The sequence below is a fragment of the Eufriesea mexicana genome, unplaced genomic scaffold (genome assembly GCF_001483705.2).
Source record: "Eufriesea mexicana isolate 0111107269 unplaced genomic scaffold, ASM148370v2 scaffold2421, whole genome shotgun sequence".
NCBI lineage: Eukaryota > Metazoa > Arthropoda > Insecta > Hymenoptera > Apidae > Eufriesea > Eufriesea mexicana.
The window spans coordinates 24599-44513 of NW_016910490.1; the positions used below are offsets into that span (position 1 = coordinate 24599).

Consider the following 19915-nt stretch of genomic DNA (forward strand, 5'->3'; position numbering starts at 1 on the left):
CGATGGTCGAGTGTTAGTGAGAAATTAAACAAAGAAAGAGAGAGATAATAAGTAAATAAATAAATAAATGAAGAAGTCCAAATAAACATCGATGTCGCGAGAGGAATACTGCTTGGTTTGCGGACCATTAAATACCAAATACTATACAACGATCGCATTACAATAATTATTTAACATAGGTTGGAACACTGGTATATAGAAGAGACGATATGGATGCGATTTTGCATCAAAGTAAAATCCAGCTTGAGGAGGAAACGTAATTGAAATCCTGCGCGGGATTTCTTTGCGGTTTTCGGTTAGTAAATTTGATTGAGGACGTAATTCGCGAGGAACCGGTTATAATTCGTGTGCGTTTCTCTAGTAGTACCTTGAAGTTCGATTAGTTTGTCCTACTAGAACATTGCTCGATAATGATGTTCAAAGAGAAGACAAAAAAAAGAGAGAATGCGAGTTCGGTCTTAAAAACACTCGCAAGTCGATCCTGGCTAACTTCGCAGATGCATTCCCTCGAGGTCTTCAAGAAAAATTTCTCGAGGTAGCTACTGTGAAGATTTCTTCGATCGATATTCATCACACTTCGATTCAATTTTCGGTTCTGCTATTTTCCCCGTTTCGAATCGAAACAAACAAGAAATTTGATATTTCGTTACCGCTTATAGTTCCGAGGGATCGCAAGTCCGGTATCGATACTCGCTGAAGAGGTGTTTAGGTATTTTATTTTTAAGCGATTCGCCAACGTACCTAAAAAAGAGTTATTTTTTGTATAACAGTCTGGGTCAGTTTTTGAAACGCATGGGAAGATTTTACCCGATTACTAGTCTATCATTGCTTACGTAGCTTCCGGCAAAAGCGTGAGGCTTGGCCGCCAATTTTATCATATTTCGAACATATCGCAAGATCCACGGAATTCGTGTGCTATCAAGGTCACTCTGCTCACGGAGTATTTACATAATTCGTGTAACACTACTTTACCATGAAAGAAATAGACACGCAGCAGGTGCAGAACGTTTTCCGATCTAATTGATTTCTGACGCGCATATTTTCACGCGGTGGACGTTCGCCATTCGACATCGATTTTGATTCGATGGTATCTCGCAAAATATCGAACGTGCGCGCGCCGCTCTCGCATTACGTATCCTACGCGAGAGGGGATAAGCAACGCAGATCCCATCGGACATACTTTTGCCATGACGTTCGATCGACGACGAACACCGCAAATCTAAGCTTTGAAATGTATCCACGAGCCCAAATGGATCACGTTCGCGGGGTGTTATACCTAGATAGTGAATCCTCCTATTTCGCGTGGTGCTTAAAATTTGACTGAACAATAACATTGCGTCCATGTGTATCAAATTTTAAGCAGAGTCTCACGACGTATAGATAATATCGCGGAAGAAATTAAACGAGAAATTAAAAACAGATAGCGAGAGATATGTAACAGAGAAATATATAATGGTGATTGAAGAAAGATGGTGAATGAAAAGAAACAATGCTCAAATGGTGACTATGCGACAGTCATGCGTGCAGAAGGTTACACGTATCACAACAGATGTACACATATACACACACGCGCAGATACATTAAAGACTCTAGAGGTTCTTGAAAAACGACGGTAGCTCGCACCTTCTGTAAATTGCACAAAATAATTTTTTACGGATACATTATATTCGTGTACATGCGTTGTTATTTACGACAGTGCCACCGAATCACAAGATACGAAGAAAAAAGATGAAGAGATACATATATTCACTTTTGTCGTTCTTCGCAAGCGATCGTCGTACGTTTGCCTATACTCGATGAACTTTTATATTCGTTACGCTTACTCGTATTAACGTTGCGTTACTCTACGACTGTTTTTTAAAAGAGAAAAAGCTCGTATCACGAGACTAATCGCGATAATACACTATACTGCCGGAAGAAAAAAAAATGAATCATTATCCGAGATACGTCATCGTGTTTTAGACCAAACGATGATTCTCGATTCGCGTTCCTCGCTTGAAACATAAGCGTTGTATGGGACAAAATGGAACAATGGTACAATAAAAGTGGTTTTTTACTAAAATTCCATTACAAATTTCTTATTTGAGTTCCTAAAATGTTTCAGACATTTTATTATATTTCAACTGAAACGCTTTTTTAGTTAACATGATATTTTCTAGTATTGCTTGAAGACCTAAATATTTTCATATCACTCAAAAGATATTTCTCGGCGAATATTTGTTTAAATTTCGTTCAATTTTATTTTCTTTTTCTTTCCTTTTTTTTTCTCTTTTTTGTATATTTAATTGATCTTAACGTCTTGAATATACCATTGAAACCTTCAACGCAACAAGCATAAAAATAGCTTATAAATGTTAGAAAGAGAAAAAAGAAAAAGAAATATGACCAATTTTTAACATCGATGCGTCCGCTTTTTGTGCTTTGACTCGATTTGTTTTAGAATTTCTCGCTCAGGTTAAAATTTATTTCTCATGTATTATTCCTTTGCGCATGACAAACTGAGAAAGACTTGGTTGGCTTGAAATTAAGGTAACGGCAATAAAATTAAACGGATTGTATCGTGTCTGATCGACTCTCTAGCTTGTTCATTTATTCAACTTCTTCGATGCTTTGGGCTGTGATTTTACAACGCTGATGAACCCAAAACCGCACTAATTATTCTCAAGTAAAACTAAATCGACAATCCAAACAAACCAGAGAGAACTTTTAAGGACTTCAACGACGTTTTCTTATTAGCCCTTTCTTCGATGTTTAGACAAGAGAATCTTCGGCATTCTTTAACTTAAGCGCCAGTGAATAGATGTTTACCGCGATAACGTGGATCGTAGTTTTTTGGGTAAACGTAATATATATGTATAGTCACGAAAAGATTTCGAAACGAGAGACGATGTGTATGTTTGGAAAGAAAGGAACAGGAAAAGAATGAAGAAACAAATAACGTAGTAAATGCGTAAATTTGAATGTGAAAGGAAAGGAAAGAAAATTAACTGTCGTTCTTAGTGTTTTTTATATATATATATTATATATGTTACGTTTCAATGTACACTACGAACCGTATTAATGATACGTATATGATAATATAACATATATCGTTAAATGGGCTGTGGTAGAAACCTTTATATACTTTATACACCGGACGAGTCGGATCCTCTTGTTTCGTTTGTCTTTCGAGAGAAATGAACAATTAATGATTATAATGAAAGGAACACGAAGGAAAAAACAAAAATGCAATGAACGATATGATCGGAAAGAAGAAGAAGAACGTATATAAATATATACATGAGAAAGAAAGAGAAAAAGAGAGATACGGCATCATTTTACAAAGACGCTTCAGTCGTTTGAGTGCGTAGCCACTTGTCCTATATTCTGTCACACAACGATTACCTTGCACAAAATGTACCTAATTATACTTAAATAGTAGGATCCGTCTTAATGATTGTCAATAATACTGTACCTACCGTACCCGTGGAAACGGGCAAATTATGATATTAGGCTGTAAGGCTGTAAAGCGTAACTACGATTAGATAGAGAACCCAGTCGCTGAAAAAACTGTATAACTGTGATGCACCTGCTTCGAAGAGAAACGCTTCGAATTCTCTGATAAGTACGAGTGCAGAATACTAGTTTTCCTATTTACTAAAAAAATGTGATGCTAACTTTTTTAGGTGTCTCCCTCTTCCTTTCCCTTTCCTTCATATCTGTTTTTTTCTTTTTTTCTTTTTTCCTTAGTAACTTAATTTCGTGGGATAGATATTGTTTTTAAAGAAAACTATTTGCACGGTGACTATTTAAAATATTGCAATGTGTACTACATAACCTCTTCGTGCGAATTTGATATTTAAAAGTTTTTCTTTGCGGTATTAATACCTGAAGAACCGATTAGATAATAATATATACTAACTGTAAGGAACATTAGCGTTGATTGAAATGTCAGATTGAATAAGATTTTAACAAGGAATGCTTCCCGTGTGGTTAAAAAGAAAACTGTCGATGAGTTTTCGTAATTTTGTTTTAAGAAATCGGGCATTAATCGTTTTGTTGCATTAATAGATTCGAACAAATCGTACGAATAATACATCAGTATTTACTTTCACGCTTGTTTTACTTCTTTGATTAATTTTAAAAAATTGATTGCTTTTTCTTTCTTTTTCTTTTCTCTTTTAGTGTTTTGTTATTTTTAATTTTTGAGAGAACACGAAAGCAAGCAACTGCAATTGGTAATCCCCTTTGAAATTATTTGTTATCGTAAATATATATGAATCTTCGAAGCAGAGTGCACGAATAATCGTTTATATGAATGTCATAGCCTTAGTTTCGCTAGTTGAGAAGAAGAAAGAATGTTTTAGACCCTTGCTCAATAAATAAAATATTAATTTCGATGTCAAGAATTATATACCGATATTAATTTTAAGTTAGATTCCCAAAGTAAAACAACGTCGACCATTTTCGCGAAACGAATCGAATAAACAACGTACAGGTTAACATGTACACATGTATAATCGTATGCCCGAGGCGAGCAACGGATTCTCGCATCCTCGTTATCGATAATTAAACAAATTGTAGTTGTCCGATCGACATCTACCGTCGAAGTTTCTATAATATGTTTAAGATGTTCTTTCCGATTTTTACTTTGCGTATTTCTTTCGCGTCAGCATCTTCGAGCAAACTTTGTGGAGTTTGTCTTGCGTGGGTGTCTAAAGTTGCATTCTTAAACTCGCGCCGATTTCCGTCGATTTCCGCTCACTCTTGCAAGAAATGACAGAAAGGATTCGTCGGTGAATTTCAAATGCAATATTTGTCGCGCAAAGTTGGACACACACAGGACCATGTTTTCGTAAAAGTAGAAATAAGACCTGAGCTTAATGTATTCTCTCGTGAAACCGTGTATAAAACTCCTGTTTGTACCTTACTAGTTTACTATGATGCTATTATAGATTACGTATAGAGGAATTGAAAGTGAAAGATAAAAGCGATTGAATAAATAAAATGAGAACGAGAGAGCGCGAGAAAGAGAAAGAGCGAACGAGCGAGCGAGTGAAAGGACAAGAGAAAAAGAGATAAAGAAATAGGGATGTTTAGTGTCCATTCGAAAATCACGTTAAGTCGTTTATTTTTCGCTACGAAGCGACAAAAGATTAGTGTTAGTATGATTAGTAACAAAAAATGCGTATTATTATCGTGCTTTCGCTTCGAAAATATTTCATAATTCTAATTAGATTGTTTTATGGCGTATCAAATATAACGCCGCTCGGTGAAAGACTATATCAGCAAGGCTGGTGATTAGACTTCGGTTAGTTTCCTTTTTTATGTTAAGCATGATAACGGTTTAGCAAATGTGTTTTACTGAAAGTGTCCTTCCTATGTAAATTTACTTGTTTGTCCTCATAAATTATAAATAAATAATATCTTTCGTGTTCATGTATCTGCAGTTCTTTTATTCTTCTACAAAAAAATTGATGTCAATAAAAGGGTATGTAATGTTATTTCATATTATGTTACAAATATATTTTTATGTATTATTAATTTAACATCTCTTTACGTAAATAAATTCAAATAATGTAGGATAATAATCGATAACTTATTTTACTAAGTTAAATTATTGTAATTTAATTTTTTAAATTTGTATCACTTTCATCTTCAAAACATATGATTAATTTTAAAGTTGCAGTAAAAATAGAAATTAAATGATAATTTTACTTTTTCAAATAATGCGCGTGCGTATATGCGTACATAAGATTTTCATCGATTATCTTTTCTTTAAAATAATAAATTTATTTAAAGATTTGTTAAATAAACATTATAAACATGCTTATATGAAAACTTGTTTAAAACTTGTAATAATTTTTAAATATAGAAAAAAAACGAAGTAAAAGTATCAAAATTATTACAATTAAATACAAGTAGGAGTAATATAAAAAATGACTTTCTTTTAACAATTAAACAAAAAGCAACTTTTTCTATGAACGTAAATTGAATTAAGTATATTAACAAACATTAATTTATTGATAATTATTCGATATTATATTGAAAAATACAAAAATGAATAAAAAAATTTCTTAAGAAATGTATGTAAAATGAATACAAATATGAAAAATCAATTTTTTAAAAATAAATGTACAACCTATTATATATTCCTTTCATTACTGTTTATAAAATATATTCCAAGTTGTAATAAGAGTATAAATTAATTTTTAGAAAAGATATAAATAAGCAAAAATTATAAGGTATAGTATAATAGCAAAAAATAAAAAACAATTTTAATTTGAAGCTTTCTTCCTTTATGCTCTTTACTCATTAATACACTTTGTACATTTTAACATACAATGTAGACACAGTAGGAAATAAAATTTTGTTAGGAATATAACGAATTATATTTCTTACATTTTTAATTATTGCATCAAAATTTATATGTTTGCTTATTATCATAATTATAGCCATTTAACAATTCCATTATGAAAAACTATAGGATGCTCGAAGACAATATAATTTAATAGTAATAATAGAGGAATATAATATATAAAAGAAAATAGTCACAATGATTGTTTAAGAATCTCAGTAAAGATTACAAGACAAATATGAAAAACTTCATTCGCTGCAACATGGTAATATACAAACATTTATATAAATATCATGTACAAAATGTTTTATATGGCAGCGATATAATCAAAATGTGTTAAATCTGGATTAGGATAATTATTATACAGAGTTAGTCTAGTATATGTATAATATGTACATATAGTACCTACTATTATAAACACATTAAATAAAGCTAAATATAATATTATACAATACCTCGCATATATTTGGTTGAATATTCAATACACAGCAATTTGTATACACATTCTCGTGTGACTAATTTAATTGAACCTAGAATAAGTATTGATTGTAATAGTATTACACTTGATTATGCATAATAAAGCTTTGAATCTGTAATACTGAACTAAAAGTGTACCAAACATAAGGAAGTTTGAAAACATGAGTTAAATAATTTATTTTAAAAAATAATGTTAACAAATGAAACAAAATTTATATATGAATTTTGGTAGAATTAGTTCTCTGATAAATAGAATTTCACTAATTTTATATTTAAAATTATATAGAAAAACAAATAAAAGTAAAAATTATATTTTATTTTAATTTAGAAAATCAGTATTACTATTTGGGTTTTTTACTAATTTTTTTTAGTTTACCTGTTAATAATATTATTACATTATTCTGTTACTGTGTATGCAATATATTTGTTTTATATAAGCTCCAGTCTACGTGTATACAATATACACTATCAAAATAACAAAGGTTTATTGTAATTTTATTGCAATAACTAAAATAATCTATCTTTCAAGAAAATGATTACCTATATATAACAAATAACGAATATTCTTAGTAATGATTCATACTTATTAAAGTCAAAATTTCCTATCTTTGGTACTTAGGCTAAATAATCTAAGCAAACAATTCTACAATATCTATTTATATATGATAATTTAATTAGTAGCAAGTAGATAACAATGATAACATGATTCTTTTGTACTAATTAGTTTGGGTTTCCTTTTTTCATTACAATTTATGATTAGGCTGTTTGTTTCTTTTAATTTTCTATAAATATACCTAACCATGTAAATTTGATTAAATTCTAAAACAAAATACATTTGTAATCATAATTTATACAGGATAAAGCAGATTACATATTTCTATTGATAATCATCATTATAATATTGATAATCATTTTCTAATCAATTTTAAAGTGATTCAATAATAAATGCACCAATTTTTCAAACTCATTTTACATTAAACAAAATTTGAATCTAATAATAAATACTGTTTGCTTTAAACTTAAATGTAAATTTCTAATTATTTTAACTCTCTGAATCATTGGTAGTTTCATCATTCATTTTCTTTTATAGTACAATATACTTCTCAAAGAAAGGTGCAACATACAAGTGCAATCAAATTTTACATTGACGCAATTAATCTCTATACACATATACATAAAATTGAAAACAAAAAATATATGTGTAATTATTTCAATATCATGAACATTATATGTGTACTTGCTAAAGTGCTAAATGAAAAATATGGACATCAAATTGAACGAAGTTTAATTATTTGTTTTTGAATTTCCAAACTATTCTAGGATTTGATATTAATATTACAATAAAAAAAAATCAATTTTTTACTCTTATTTTGATACTACAATTGAAAAAGAATAGTATGTATCACAATTAACAATTGAAATAGAATACCTATCTCTGACTCATACTTTGACATTAAAATATTAGTAATGATATTACTAATATTTTATTAATAAAGCTCTGCCTTTTATATACTATTAATAATTGATTGTAATATCATATTGAAGTTGATTCAGCATTCAATCCTGTTAACATATTATAGTGCTGTCGTAAACGTTTTAAATTAGCTATTAAACAGGCATTTTCTATGTACAAATCTTTTACTAATATATCAGTTCGTGCCAATTGTTCAGCCTGTGAAAAATAATAAAAAAGTAAATATATTTAATCGTAAATTTTATACTGTACTTAAAAAATATTAATTAAGAATTATGTCCAAAAAAATCTCTAATCTTTAAAAAGTTAAGATTAAATTTATATACCTGTTCTGCATTTGTTTGAAATTCTATTTGGAGTTTTTCTTGAGTACTACGAAGGAGACATTGTAATTCTGATATCTCTACTTGATGCTGTGACATAATATCTGAAATAATAACAAATAAATATTTTTGCATATATTAACATAATAATTTTTACATATGAATATTTAAATAAAATTATAAAAACATCTCACGTTGTAATACATGCTCAGTATGATATTGTTGTTGTTTGAACCATTCTTGTAATTGATGCTTTTTACGCTCTTGTATCTGAAGTTTCGTGCTTAAATTCTGCAATATATTAATATTTATGCAACCTACTTGTGAATCGTTTCGCATGCATTGACAGGTTGGAGCTTTTAAATGTTGTAATTTTAATGTGTTCTGTACATAATCATATTCTGCACTGTGAATACTTTCTTCTTTTGCAATTTTTCCATTATCATCAATTGCCTTCCATTGTAGGTCTGGTTTTTCAATTTTATACGTATTATTGACACTTTTCATAGAATATTGGTCACAATTACTACTATCTATATCATCTTTCGTTAATGGTGAAATAAAGTCATTTGATATGATTGAAGATTCCAGAATTCTATTAAATTTAAATTCTTCAGACAAATTACGAATATTATCGTTGCATTGAGCTAACTTTGAAACCGAATCACTGGATGTTTGAACATTGAATAAATCATTAGAAACGTAATTGGATCGTGTTAATAAAGGTGGAAAAATAAAATCATCTGTAACTTGTATGGACATATCAGTCATAATTGGTCGTTCTAAAGATTTTATTTTCTCATGAAAATCTTGAATTTCTTTATCTTTTTGGGACAATTCTTCTTCCATTTGCACTTTCCATTTTTCAAATTCTTCTTCCAGATCTAAATACTGTGTAAATAAAACAATATACATGCAAGTAGACAGTAGATTTTGAATATAATTCAATGAATTTTAATAATTTAATGATAAATTAAAAAATAAAAAGGTAGAACACATTATGAAGAACATCTTATCTAACTTTATCATTTAAAATATCTTTTTTTATTGTAAAATTAAAGAGAGAATTATAATAATTAACAAAATACTTATTTATATATATAGTAAGGAAATGAAAAAATATATCTTACTTGTTGTTCTAAATTAAACTTCTCTTCAATTGGAGATAAACGTCCACCATTTTTTACTTTGTCTATTGGACTAATTAATTCTTCATACTCTGCCATTTTAGCTATAAGTTCTGAAAATTTCTCATCACTAATTTTTTGTTCCTGTTCAAAAAGTTGTCTTTCTTCTTCTAATTTAGCAGTCCAATAATCTTCACACTCTTCATATTCTATCTTTAACATATCAAGACTTCTTTCTAACTCTGCACATTGTTCAATCAATTGTTTTTTTTCAGCAGCATGAGTTGCTTCAAGTTCTTTCAGTTTTAAATTTAGAAAAACGTCCTCTGATGATTCACTTTTTATTAAACTCGAGTTACATCTTGTACCAATTTCAGGAGTAATCTTTAAGGACTGAATGACTAAAGCATCCTTTTCCTTACTTGACTTGGAATCTACATTCAAATGCTCTTCTTTACGAGGAGGATAATCTCTAAGACTTGAAACTTTATTTTGTGTTGAATTTTTCGTATCTTGACTAAAGTTATCAACATCACAATTATCATCATTACTATTCGATGGTACTGTTCGTTTAATGGAAACAGAATTCTTATGTTTGGGGACAACAAAATCTCTTAAAGATTCACTTGTTCGTTCCTCACATTCTGTTTCTATTTCAGATGCAATACTTTTGACAAATTCAGTCTCTTTGAAAATTTGTGTATTTAAATTGGATTGTAATCTCATAATCATTCCTGATATTTCATCTTTAAATGCACAGTTTTCTATGGTACACTTGTTATTATTTATTAAAATATTTTTTAACTGTTTTACAACTACATCTTTAAACTGTTTTAAATCTATCTTTTTATAATTTTGAATATTATCTTCTTCGTTGGAATTACAAGACAGCTACATAAATGGAGTAAAATAAAAATTAGAAGTTCTTTTAAATATTAAATAATATATGTTATTAATCATTACTTACAAATGTGGAATGTTTTAAAACAACATCTAAATCATCTTCTTCAACTGCAAATGTCTCTTTGTCTGAAAATAGATTAAACAATTTTATTTTATTAAAAGATAAGTTTAAAGGAAGTATACAAAATTATTCTTATTACTTTCAATTTCATTTGGCAGTGTATTCCTTATTATGTGAGTGCCAGGAAGATTATTCTGTCTGCAATAACTAAATAGAGAAGCAATATTTAGTTTTATTTATATTATTTATTAAAGTTACCTATTTTACACAGTATTTAGTTTTACGTATTACCTTATATCTTTATTATGGCGATCACGTAATTTAAAACTTTCTAATTCTGCGGTAAGTTCGTCATTTTGATCTCGTAAAAGTACCGCTTCTGATTGTAACTGCTTGATACGATCTACCAAGTATATAACTTCTTGTTGATGTTTCGCCTCTATATTTTCCGACTTTATAAAATTATAATTATATATGAGATAAATATAAAAACGATTTATATTTTAATTAGAAAAAAATTATTTAAATACCTCATCATGCTCTGCTGCTAACACTTTTATCTGAGCGAATAACTCATTGTTTGACTGTTTAAGTTTCTCAATTTGACTATGAAGATTCTCATTTTCAGTTTCTAAAACTTGATTCTCTTGTAATGTGCTTACAAACTTATTTCTAATCTCATGATTTTCTTTCTGCAATACTTGTATTTGATCATCCTTTGATTTCACGACACTGGCACTCATTTCTCGTTCAGAACTAAGTTGATTTGAAAGATCTTGTACAATTTCAGTATGACGTTGTTCAATTTGTTTTCGTAAATTTTGAACAATTTCTTCTTGTCGAATATGTTGCTCATCAATCTCTTGAACAAGAGTGTTCACACGTTCATTAGCTTCTATAATATCAGTACGCAGTTTCTCTTTTTCACCATTTATATTTTCTATCATAAGGCTACAAATATCAGAACATTGTTATTAATTAATTAAATTTCATCTAAAGTATATATTTATACAAGTTGTGATACTTACTTTAAGCTATGTAATTCTTTTTGATATAATATAAGAACATCTCTTAATAACATTATATGAGATCGAACTGCAGAGTGATCTAATGAATCATTAAAATTTTTCAACTCATCACATAAAGTAGTTGTTAAATCAGTTAAAGAAATTTCAGATGTTTTAAGACCTCCATCCATTAATAAAGATGTATTTGTAATATTAGAAAATTTCCATGTATCCAGAAAAGTATTATTTCTTGTAAAACTATTATATAAAAAATAAGAGTAAAATGTTTTATAAATATTTATAGATATAAAATTTTGAAATTACTGAATAAAAATATTGAGAAATAATAAATCTTGCCCTAACAGTAATAGTGAGTATTACAAAGTAATGTACTGGTGAAAGTTATGTTAGAAATAATAATTATAGTACCTAGTTTTACGAGGAGTATGTATATCAAAGTTCCGTTTCCTAAAATCTAATTTAGTTAACTCGTTTGCAGGTTCATTATTCTTATCTAGTGCTACTTGATTTTCCATTGCCTTATTTTCAAATATAATAAGAAATTCATCTAAACTAATTAATCCATCACAATTCTGATCAAGTTTTTCAAAGATGCACTGTGAAATCTGTGTAAAATAATATTTTGTTACTATAAATTATTTAACTTTTTATTAAATAGAAATTAATATAAAAAAATTTAATTATAATAAACTTTTAATATATTTTTCCTAATTATTAATTACATAAATAACTGATGAAATATATTATATATGAAAAAAAATTGTGTCATGGTATTACTTGTTTTGGAAGAGCTGGGATTCCTAGACAATTAGATATAAAAAACATTGTTGCCGAGTCCACATTTTCTTTTAAACAGGTGTTTATCTTTTCCCATAAACATTTTAGTCTATTTTCATCTACTGCTGCATCTAAAGTTAATAAAACATTAAAAATACAAAAAAACAATACAAAACCATGAAAAATAATATAAACAATGTAATTACCTGTTTTTCCATTTAAAAAATCTACATTAGAGCTAGAATTATTAGGTGGTAAAGAATTGCATCTTTTATTATCTATAATATGTGAATTTATGTCATTTTGTGATTCTGTTATACAATCTTTGTCTGTCTGTGTAATTGAGTTTTGTGTTTTCCCTAATAATGTTAATAAGGCAGCTCTAAACTCTTGGAATGATATAGATTGCTTTTCTTGTTTATGTTGCTGGATGCATGACTTTAATTCTTCACTCTGTTCAGTCAAATGTAATTTATGACATAAACTGAGCCAGTTATCTTCTTGTAACTCAGTTTCTCCTTTTCTTAAACAACTTTGAAATACAGCATAAAGCTGTTGTTCATAAGGATCATTGTTGTGTTCATCCATGGCATCCTTTCATTGTTTTTTGATATGTCATAAAGTATAATAGATCTATAATTATATTACGTATAATTAGATATATTAATACAAATACTGAATAAAATTTCTTAAGCCCATAAAAAAAGTAAATAGTAATATATAACTCAAATTCTGACAAACTTTAAAAAATATATTGTTTTATCTGTTACCAATAATATAATCAGTATTATTCATAAAATTATATTTATTATATATGTACATCGATAATATAAATTTAATAATCTTCAAAGTGCCTAAAATATTATTTTTCTTATATTCTTTAAATAAAATTTCAACTATTGTATAAAATTATACTTTCACAATTTTATTATCTTGACAAGTAAATTTATAATTTTCAAATTATCATTACTAATTTAACAGTTTGCATGTTAATAAAAAAAATTAACGATTCCTTTCTAATACAAAAAATAATTCATATCACATACAGTATCAATAAAATCTAAAAATTTCCAAAAATATACTATATTTACAATACATTAACAAAAGTAATGTATAATTATTTTACATTAATTATTTAACTATTAGCCAGAAACAAATAAGTAATAATGTTGTAAACTAAAAGTCACATTTATCTATTATAGCAGAACTTTAATTGTTAAATTAATTAATTAAGTTTATTTGAATTGACTAAAGCTTATTAATATTAATGATAAAACCATTAATATTAATCTTTTAAACGATCAAGATATATTTAATAAAATATTATGGATATGTTAACCTAAAATATAAGTTTGAGTTAATAATTTACAATATCCAATATATTAGGAATATAAGTGTATACGCACTAATCATCTGCATAATAAATAAATTATGAAAAAGTATAATATCAAACTTACGTTATTTTTAAATTGCGTAATAAATATGTTACAAAATAAATTATATTTACAAGATAATAATGACATATACAAATTTAAAAAATGTCATGCTACTCAAATATAAAAGGGAATTAATTTCAAAATAATAAAATTTATTATTATAATTTTTCATTACACAGAAAATGAAATATCTCAGTTATAAAATGATTATAACCTACCATTAAATTATAAAGTTCGTTTCACAAATCACGCACACGCATTTCTACTATCTATCTATCTATCTATCTACTTTGTGTGTATGTGTGTGCGCGCGCGCATGTGTATAGATATAGATATATATATAGGTATGCATATATATATTTCTGTATGCATGAACACATGCTCATACACATATATGACGCATATGTATCCATGGTAATGAATATATAATACGCCGCGACAGCCCATAAGCCTCAGGTATATGGGTAGCTATAAATGCGCATGTATATGTGCGTGGTTAACATACTGATGAAAGTAAGAAACGTATAGCATCATAATATATTTCACAAATATGTATATACTGTACTTTCGACAGTTAACTTTAATTTGACAGTTTCTTTAAGAAATTAAAACTTTCTTTCTATCATACAATTAAAAAAAAGTAAACATAATTTAAATATATTAAATCACAATGACAAACGATAGATGGCACTACATTTCATAGTGATATTATAGCAGTAATTTAAATATAAATATATTTATGATTTATTTTTTATATTTTATTTAATGAGTTTAAGACTTATAGTATTTTAAAAAATGAACAATTATTCTATTATCAAAATACATAAAAATTGATTATAAATATTATCGAATTTATTAATCCAGCAATCAAATTTTATCATATCAATTTTAGGATGAATTTGCGAAATTCATTTTATTATTTATAAATGACATCATAAAATACAAAAAAATTTTTTTAAATTACTTAAATAATTCAAATATATAAATAGTTTAAAATTGTAGTATAGAGACAAATACCTTCATTATAAGATTTATATGTTTCCAAAAATTAATATAAAATAAATATAATTACTGAAAATTTAAGAAATTTAAAAAAATTGAACATATTTATATTGCTGTCATAAAAATTACGTGTAGCTACATTGATTTGTAAGTCACACATCTAGTATTATTGTAATCATCGATTCTACTTTGGCGGCAATGCGAATAACTGTAATGTTAGTGTAACTTAACTGTACATATGGTTAGTTTTGTTGGTCAGTACTGTGTATTGAAACGGAAAAATGGGTATTGCCGGCTTACTTCCATTTTTAGAAAAAGCTTCAAAAAAAACAAATATTGATCAATTCTCTGGTGGTGTTGTTGCTATCGATTCTTATTGTTGGTTACATAAAGGTGTATTTTCCTGTGCTGAAAAATTGTCAATGGGACAACCGACAGATGCGTAAGAAAATTATTATAGTTTAAGCACATTGTTAATACAAATAATAATTTTTTGACCTTTACTTTTTTCTAGATATGTTAATTATTGTATGAAGTTCATATATATGTTGTTATCTCATAAAATAAAACCAATTCTTGTATTTGATGGAAGACATTTACCTGCTAAGGCACAGACTGAAACAAAACGACGAGAGTATGCATAATTGAATTTTTCTTTGAAAATTTATGATAAAACTTCTATAGAATTAAGAAAACACTTAAAATAGTAATTAATATTAAATTAAATTTATTGAATTTTGTTTAATTAAAATTATTCGTAATTATAATTGAGTAATTGGATAATTTATTGTAATAGTAGTATTAAATAATTTTATTTTAATAGAAGATATCATTAGTAAAATAAATTATTGGAACATTTAATTACTTTAATAATCTATATTTATATATTTAGAAATAGACAGACAAACCGTCGCAAAGCTATTGAGCTAATACAAATGGGGCAACATGCAGAGGCAAGAAATTTACTAAGAAGATCCATAGATGTCACACATGAAATGGCTTTAGAATTAATTAAACAGTGCCATAAAATGAATATTGATTGTATTGTAGCACCTTATGAAGCAGATGCACAATTAGCATACCTTAATATCAGTGGAATTGCCGATGTTGTTATTACTGAGGATAGTGACTTAACGTTATTTGGTTGTAAAAAAGTTTGTATTTCTCCATTTTGTATAATTTATTTTAAAAAATTTTATAAAGTTAAGTTTATGGATTCAGAAAAGTGCAAAATTTATTATATATTTTTCCATATACTTATACTATAGGTATTGTTTAAAATGGATATAAATGGCAATGGATTATTAGTTAGCCAAGATAAATTGCATCTTGCAATGGAAGTAAAATTTGAACATTTTAGTATGGATGATTTCCGTTATATGTGTATTCTATCAGGCTGTGATTATTTACCATCTCTCCCTGGTATTGGATTAAATAAAGCACGAAAATTTATTATGAGAAATACAGACTGTGATATACATACAGTAAATATTTTTACATATGTATTTGCAAATTAAATTTATGTATAACTCTACATATATGTAAGTATGCATTTATTTTTATAGGCTTTAACTCGATTAGGATCTTACTTAAATATGAAATCTCTAGTTGTTACAAAAGAGTACAGAGATTCATTTATATTAGCAGTTATTACTTTCAAACATCAGTTAGTATTTTGTCCTTTAAAAAGAAAACAAGTTCGTTTAAATCCACCTATGTCTGATGTAACTGAAGAACAATTATATTATGCTGGTGTGGAAATAGATTCAGATACTGCATTACAACTTGCATTAGGAAATTGTGATCCTTTTACTCTAAAAGTACTACATAATTTTGATCCTGATAAAATAAGGGTAAAGACTATTAATATAATTATTTTTTAATTTTTCTTATGGAAAATTTAAGTATTTATTTATTTATTCGTTTTTTCAATATAAATATATACATCTAATTTTCTTATCATGCAAATAATGAAATATTAAATATCATAGAATCTGGATTTTTCTAGATTGAAAATAGTAAACGTAACACATGGTCACAAAAAAAAGAATTATCACGACATATTAGTATTTGGTCAAAAGAATATGAATTAATACAAAATCATTTACAAAAGTCTTCTCAAAAAGACAGTCCCATGAATTTGTTTAATATTGTTAATCAGAAAGTGATTCTCCATACAAGACCTTTAAGAAAACCTATTTTGATGAAACAACAGGATAATTCTGGTATAAAATTTATTGTATACATAAATATTAATTTACAAATAGTTATATATATTTACATACATCTTTAGAAAACGAATAAAAAATACTATATATATCATTACAGAATGTGAACAATTGAACCAAAAAGAAATTTTAGATGCATATGAATCTAGAAATGTCAAAGATACTGAAAATAATTCAGATGTAAATACTTTTATTCCTAATAACAATGAAGTATCTCCCATTTTAATTAGAAGAACAAATCCATTTTCAAAACAGTTACCTAATATTAAAACTTCTCCAAGTCTTCTATTTAGAAGTAAAAGTCGAATAAAGGGAAGAAACATAATGCGTAAACGAACAATTATAGATGAAAAAATTGTTACAGAAAGTAAATTTTTTCCTAAAACAATTACCGAAGAAAATCATATAATGGATGACACATATACAAACTTAAATAATATCTTATTAGAAAAAGAAAATATGAAAGCAGATGCAAATAATGAAATAACAAATATCAATTTACAAACTTTAACAGTATCTAATGAAGGGAAAATGAATTTATGTCCTATGGATATAGATGAAGAACATAATACATCATTTGTAACAAATGAATGTAAAGATGTTGAATGTTCAAACATTCTTTTTAATTGTGATTTAGAAAAATCACATTTGGATAGTTCAATAAATGAATCACAGACAGTACATAATATAAATGAAGTACAAAATTTAAATACTTCATTGACATCAGTAGCTGATATAAATTCCGATTTTTTAATTCAACAAGGAGACATAGATACTTTAAACAATAGTTTATTCAATTGGTCTGATACGAAAATAAGTATAAAAACAAGTAATAAAGTTAAACAAAACAAAAGCAACAATTCTTTAAATTCTCATACAGTGAGTAAATTTATCTTATAAGCATTAATTCATAGAAATAAAACAAGAAAGTTAATGTCATTAAAAGAATATTATTTATGATTTAAAAAAAAATATTAAAAGATAACTAATAACATTTGTACAGTTGTTTTAAGTATAGTTTAAATTTTTATTATTGAGATGGAATTATGTATTAAAATATATTCTTTCAGTCTGTAAAGAATAGAATAAAAACAACAAATAGTACACGACGAAGCCAACAGCTTAATTCAATACAAAAACAACAAAGTTTATTAAGCATGTATGGATTTGAAAAAAAAAAGTGAGTAATATACTTTTTAATTATTTTTTTGTATCTAACTACATTGTTTATTTATAGGATTACATTTAACAATTTGTGATACCAACTATATGAAAATGACTATACAACTATGTGTATTGTATTATTATAATTACAAATTATTTATAAAGATACTAAAAAACTTCGTATTATAAGTTAGTTATAAAGATATTAAAAAAAGTGATATATGTACAAGAAAATTTTAACTTTATTATAATAAGAATACTTTATAATAAAACATTCTTCTACCTAAGTATTGAATATTAAATATGCTTTTACATGGAAACTCAATTGCTTACATTATTTGGATCCTCCCATGGTCGAGGAATACGAATATTTTCCCAATTATCAATATCCAAGTCCTATAAATATTAGATTAAATACCACATATAATTATATTTCATTACATTATTGTAACGTAGTAATTACAATGTAATTATATTACATTATTATAATTTAAACAAATTTGTTAATATTTCTAACATAAACTTTTTACATAATTATTATATTTTCAGTAATAACAATATATTCTTTTATATTAGCAAAAATTAATTCATTATCAAATAATTTGTTACTTCATATTATAAGATCGATATAAAATAAAAACAGTATAAAATATTGCTTTATATTTTCACTTTTATTATTACTAGATATATTATTTGAATACTTTACTTCTCTTTTAATGGTATTTAAAAATAATTTTGTGCTCAAAATGACAAAAATGGTGCTTCTAAATATTTAATTTAAACTTTGATAAAAGTTTTGTAGTTGAAGTTTACATACTTTTAATTTTTCATATTCCTCTTCAAGTGTAGTAAGTTTTTTCTTTTTTATGTCATATTTTTCTACTAAATCTTTTGCATCATACGTTGTAATATTTCGATACTTAAATCTAAAAAAATCAAAATAAATTAGTTAACCTCATCAATTACTATAATTTGAAATTTAAAACACATACTTTACACGTGCGAATTGTTGAATATAAAATGAACCTCCAATAACAAGTATCATAAATGGTAAGAAATGTCGAAAAAATTTGGTCTCAAAAAATCGTGTCATTATTTTAAAGGTTATGTAATATATGTACTAACGAACAAAATTTATGTGTAAAGATGTTTGCAACATTGCCATTACTTTTTTAATTTATAGAATCATGCATTACTAATGTATATATAAAAGTTATTAAAATAATATTAATCACAGTTATGAAAAATCAAAATAGAATTTTCCCATGTAAATATATAATTGGAAATAAATCTTAACAAATATTTACTTATCACATTTATATATATATACGTTATTTAGTTATTAAATTTATATTATTTTTTTAATAATTATTTGCAATATCAATTCATATAATTACTGTATAGTAATTGAATTATTGAAAATATTATTGTAAAAGATATATAAATAAAATATTTTTTATTTAGTTTATATATAATAATTTTAGAAAAAATTGTATTGTATTATTAATAACATCATAAATAAAAAATTTGCCTAAAGAATTTAAATAAAATTTAATTAATATTGATTAAATATCATAA

General features: G+C 26.5%; 3 protein-coding genes across 3 annotated transcripts; 1 reads left to right on the top strand and 2 right to left on the bottom strand.

Moving 5' to 3' along the window:
* Positions 1-8320: 8320 nt before the first annotated feature.
* Bsg25D (blastoderm-specific gene 25D) lies at positions 8321-14215 on the bottom strand. The gene is made up of 14 exons (XM_017903589.1): positions 14162-14215; positions 12714-13140; positions 12508-12638; positions 12139-12335; positions 11731-11967; positions 11233-11653; positions 10994-11154; positions 10842-10909; positions 10706-10767; positions 9742-10629; positions 9112-9502; positions 8806-9033; positions 8615-8715; positions 8321-8486 (listed from the first exon to the last, which is right to left on the bottom strand). Exons 2-14 carry the CDS (start codon positions 13093-13095, stop codon positions 8349-8351), a joined length of 3405 nt encoding a protein of 1134 aa, XP_017759078.1. The 5' UTR covers positions 13096-13140; positions 14162-14215; the 3' UTR covers positions 8321-8348.
* Positions 14216-15226: 1011 nt separating this feature from the next.
* Positions 15227-18345, top strand: tos (Exonuclease tos; the record flags this gene model as incomplete). Its single annotated transcript, XM_017903591.1, has 8 exons — positions 15227-15387; positions 15460-15579; positions 15838-16099; positions 16214-16429; positions 16511-16794; positions 16983-17170; positions 17274-18052; positions 18244-18345. Coding segments are annotated over exons 1-8 (2112 nt in total), but the record flags the coding sequence as incomplete, so codon positions are not given.
* A 313-nt stretch (positions 18346-18658) lies between these two features.
* On the bottom strand, positions 18659-19430 carry l(3)neo43 (cytochrome c oxidase assembly protein COX16 homolog l(3)neo43). Its single transcript, XM_017903593.1, has 3 exons — positions 19330-19430; positions 19155-19263; positions 18659-18733 (listed from the first exon to the last, which is right to left on the bottom strand). The coding sequence occupies exons 1-3, from the start codon at positions 19428-19430 to the stop codon at positions 18659-18661; spliced, it is 285 nt and encodes a 94-aa protein (XP_017759082.1).
* Positions 19431-19915: the final 485 nt, after the last annotated feature.

Excerpts from the sequence above, each read along its gene's own strand:
- Bsg25D (XM_017903589.1), bottom strand. The coding sequence starts at position 13,095 with ATGGATGAACACAACAATGATCCTTATGAACAACAGCTTTATGCTGTA. Across the intron at positions 12,336-12,507 it reads TCCCAGCTCTTCCAAAACAA|ATTTCACAGTGCATCTTTGA; the intron begins GTAATACCATGA and ends TATTTTACACAG. Across the intron at positions 11,654-11,730 it reads AAAGAATTACATAGCTTAAA|CCTTATGATAGAAAATATAA; the intron begins GTAAGTATCACA and ends TGATATTTGTAG.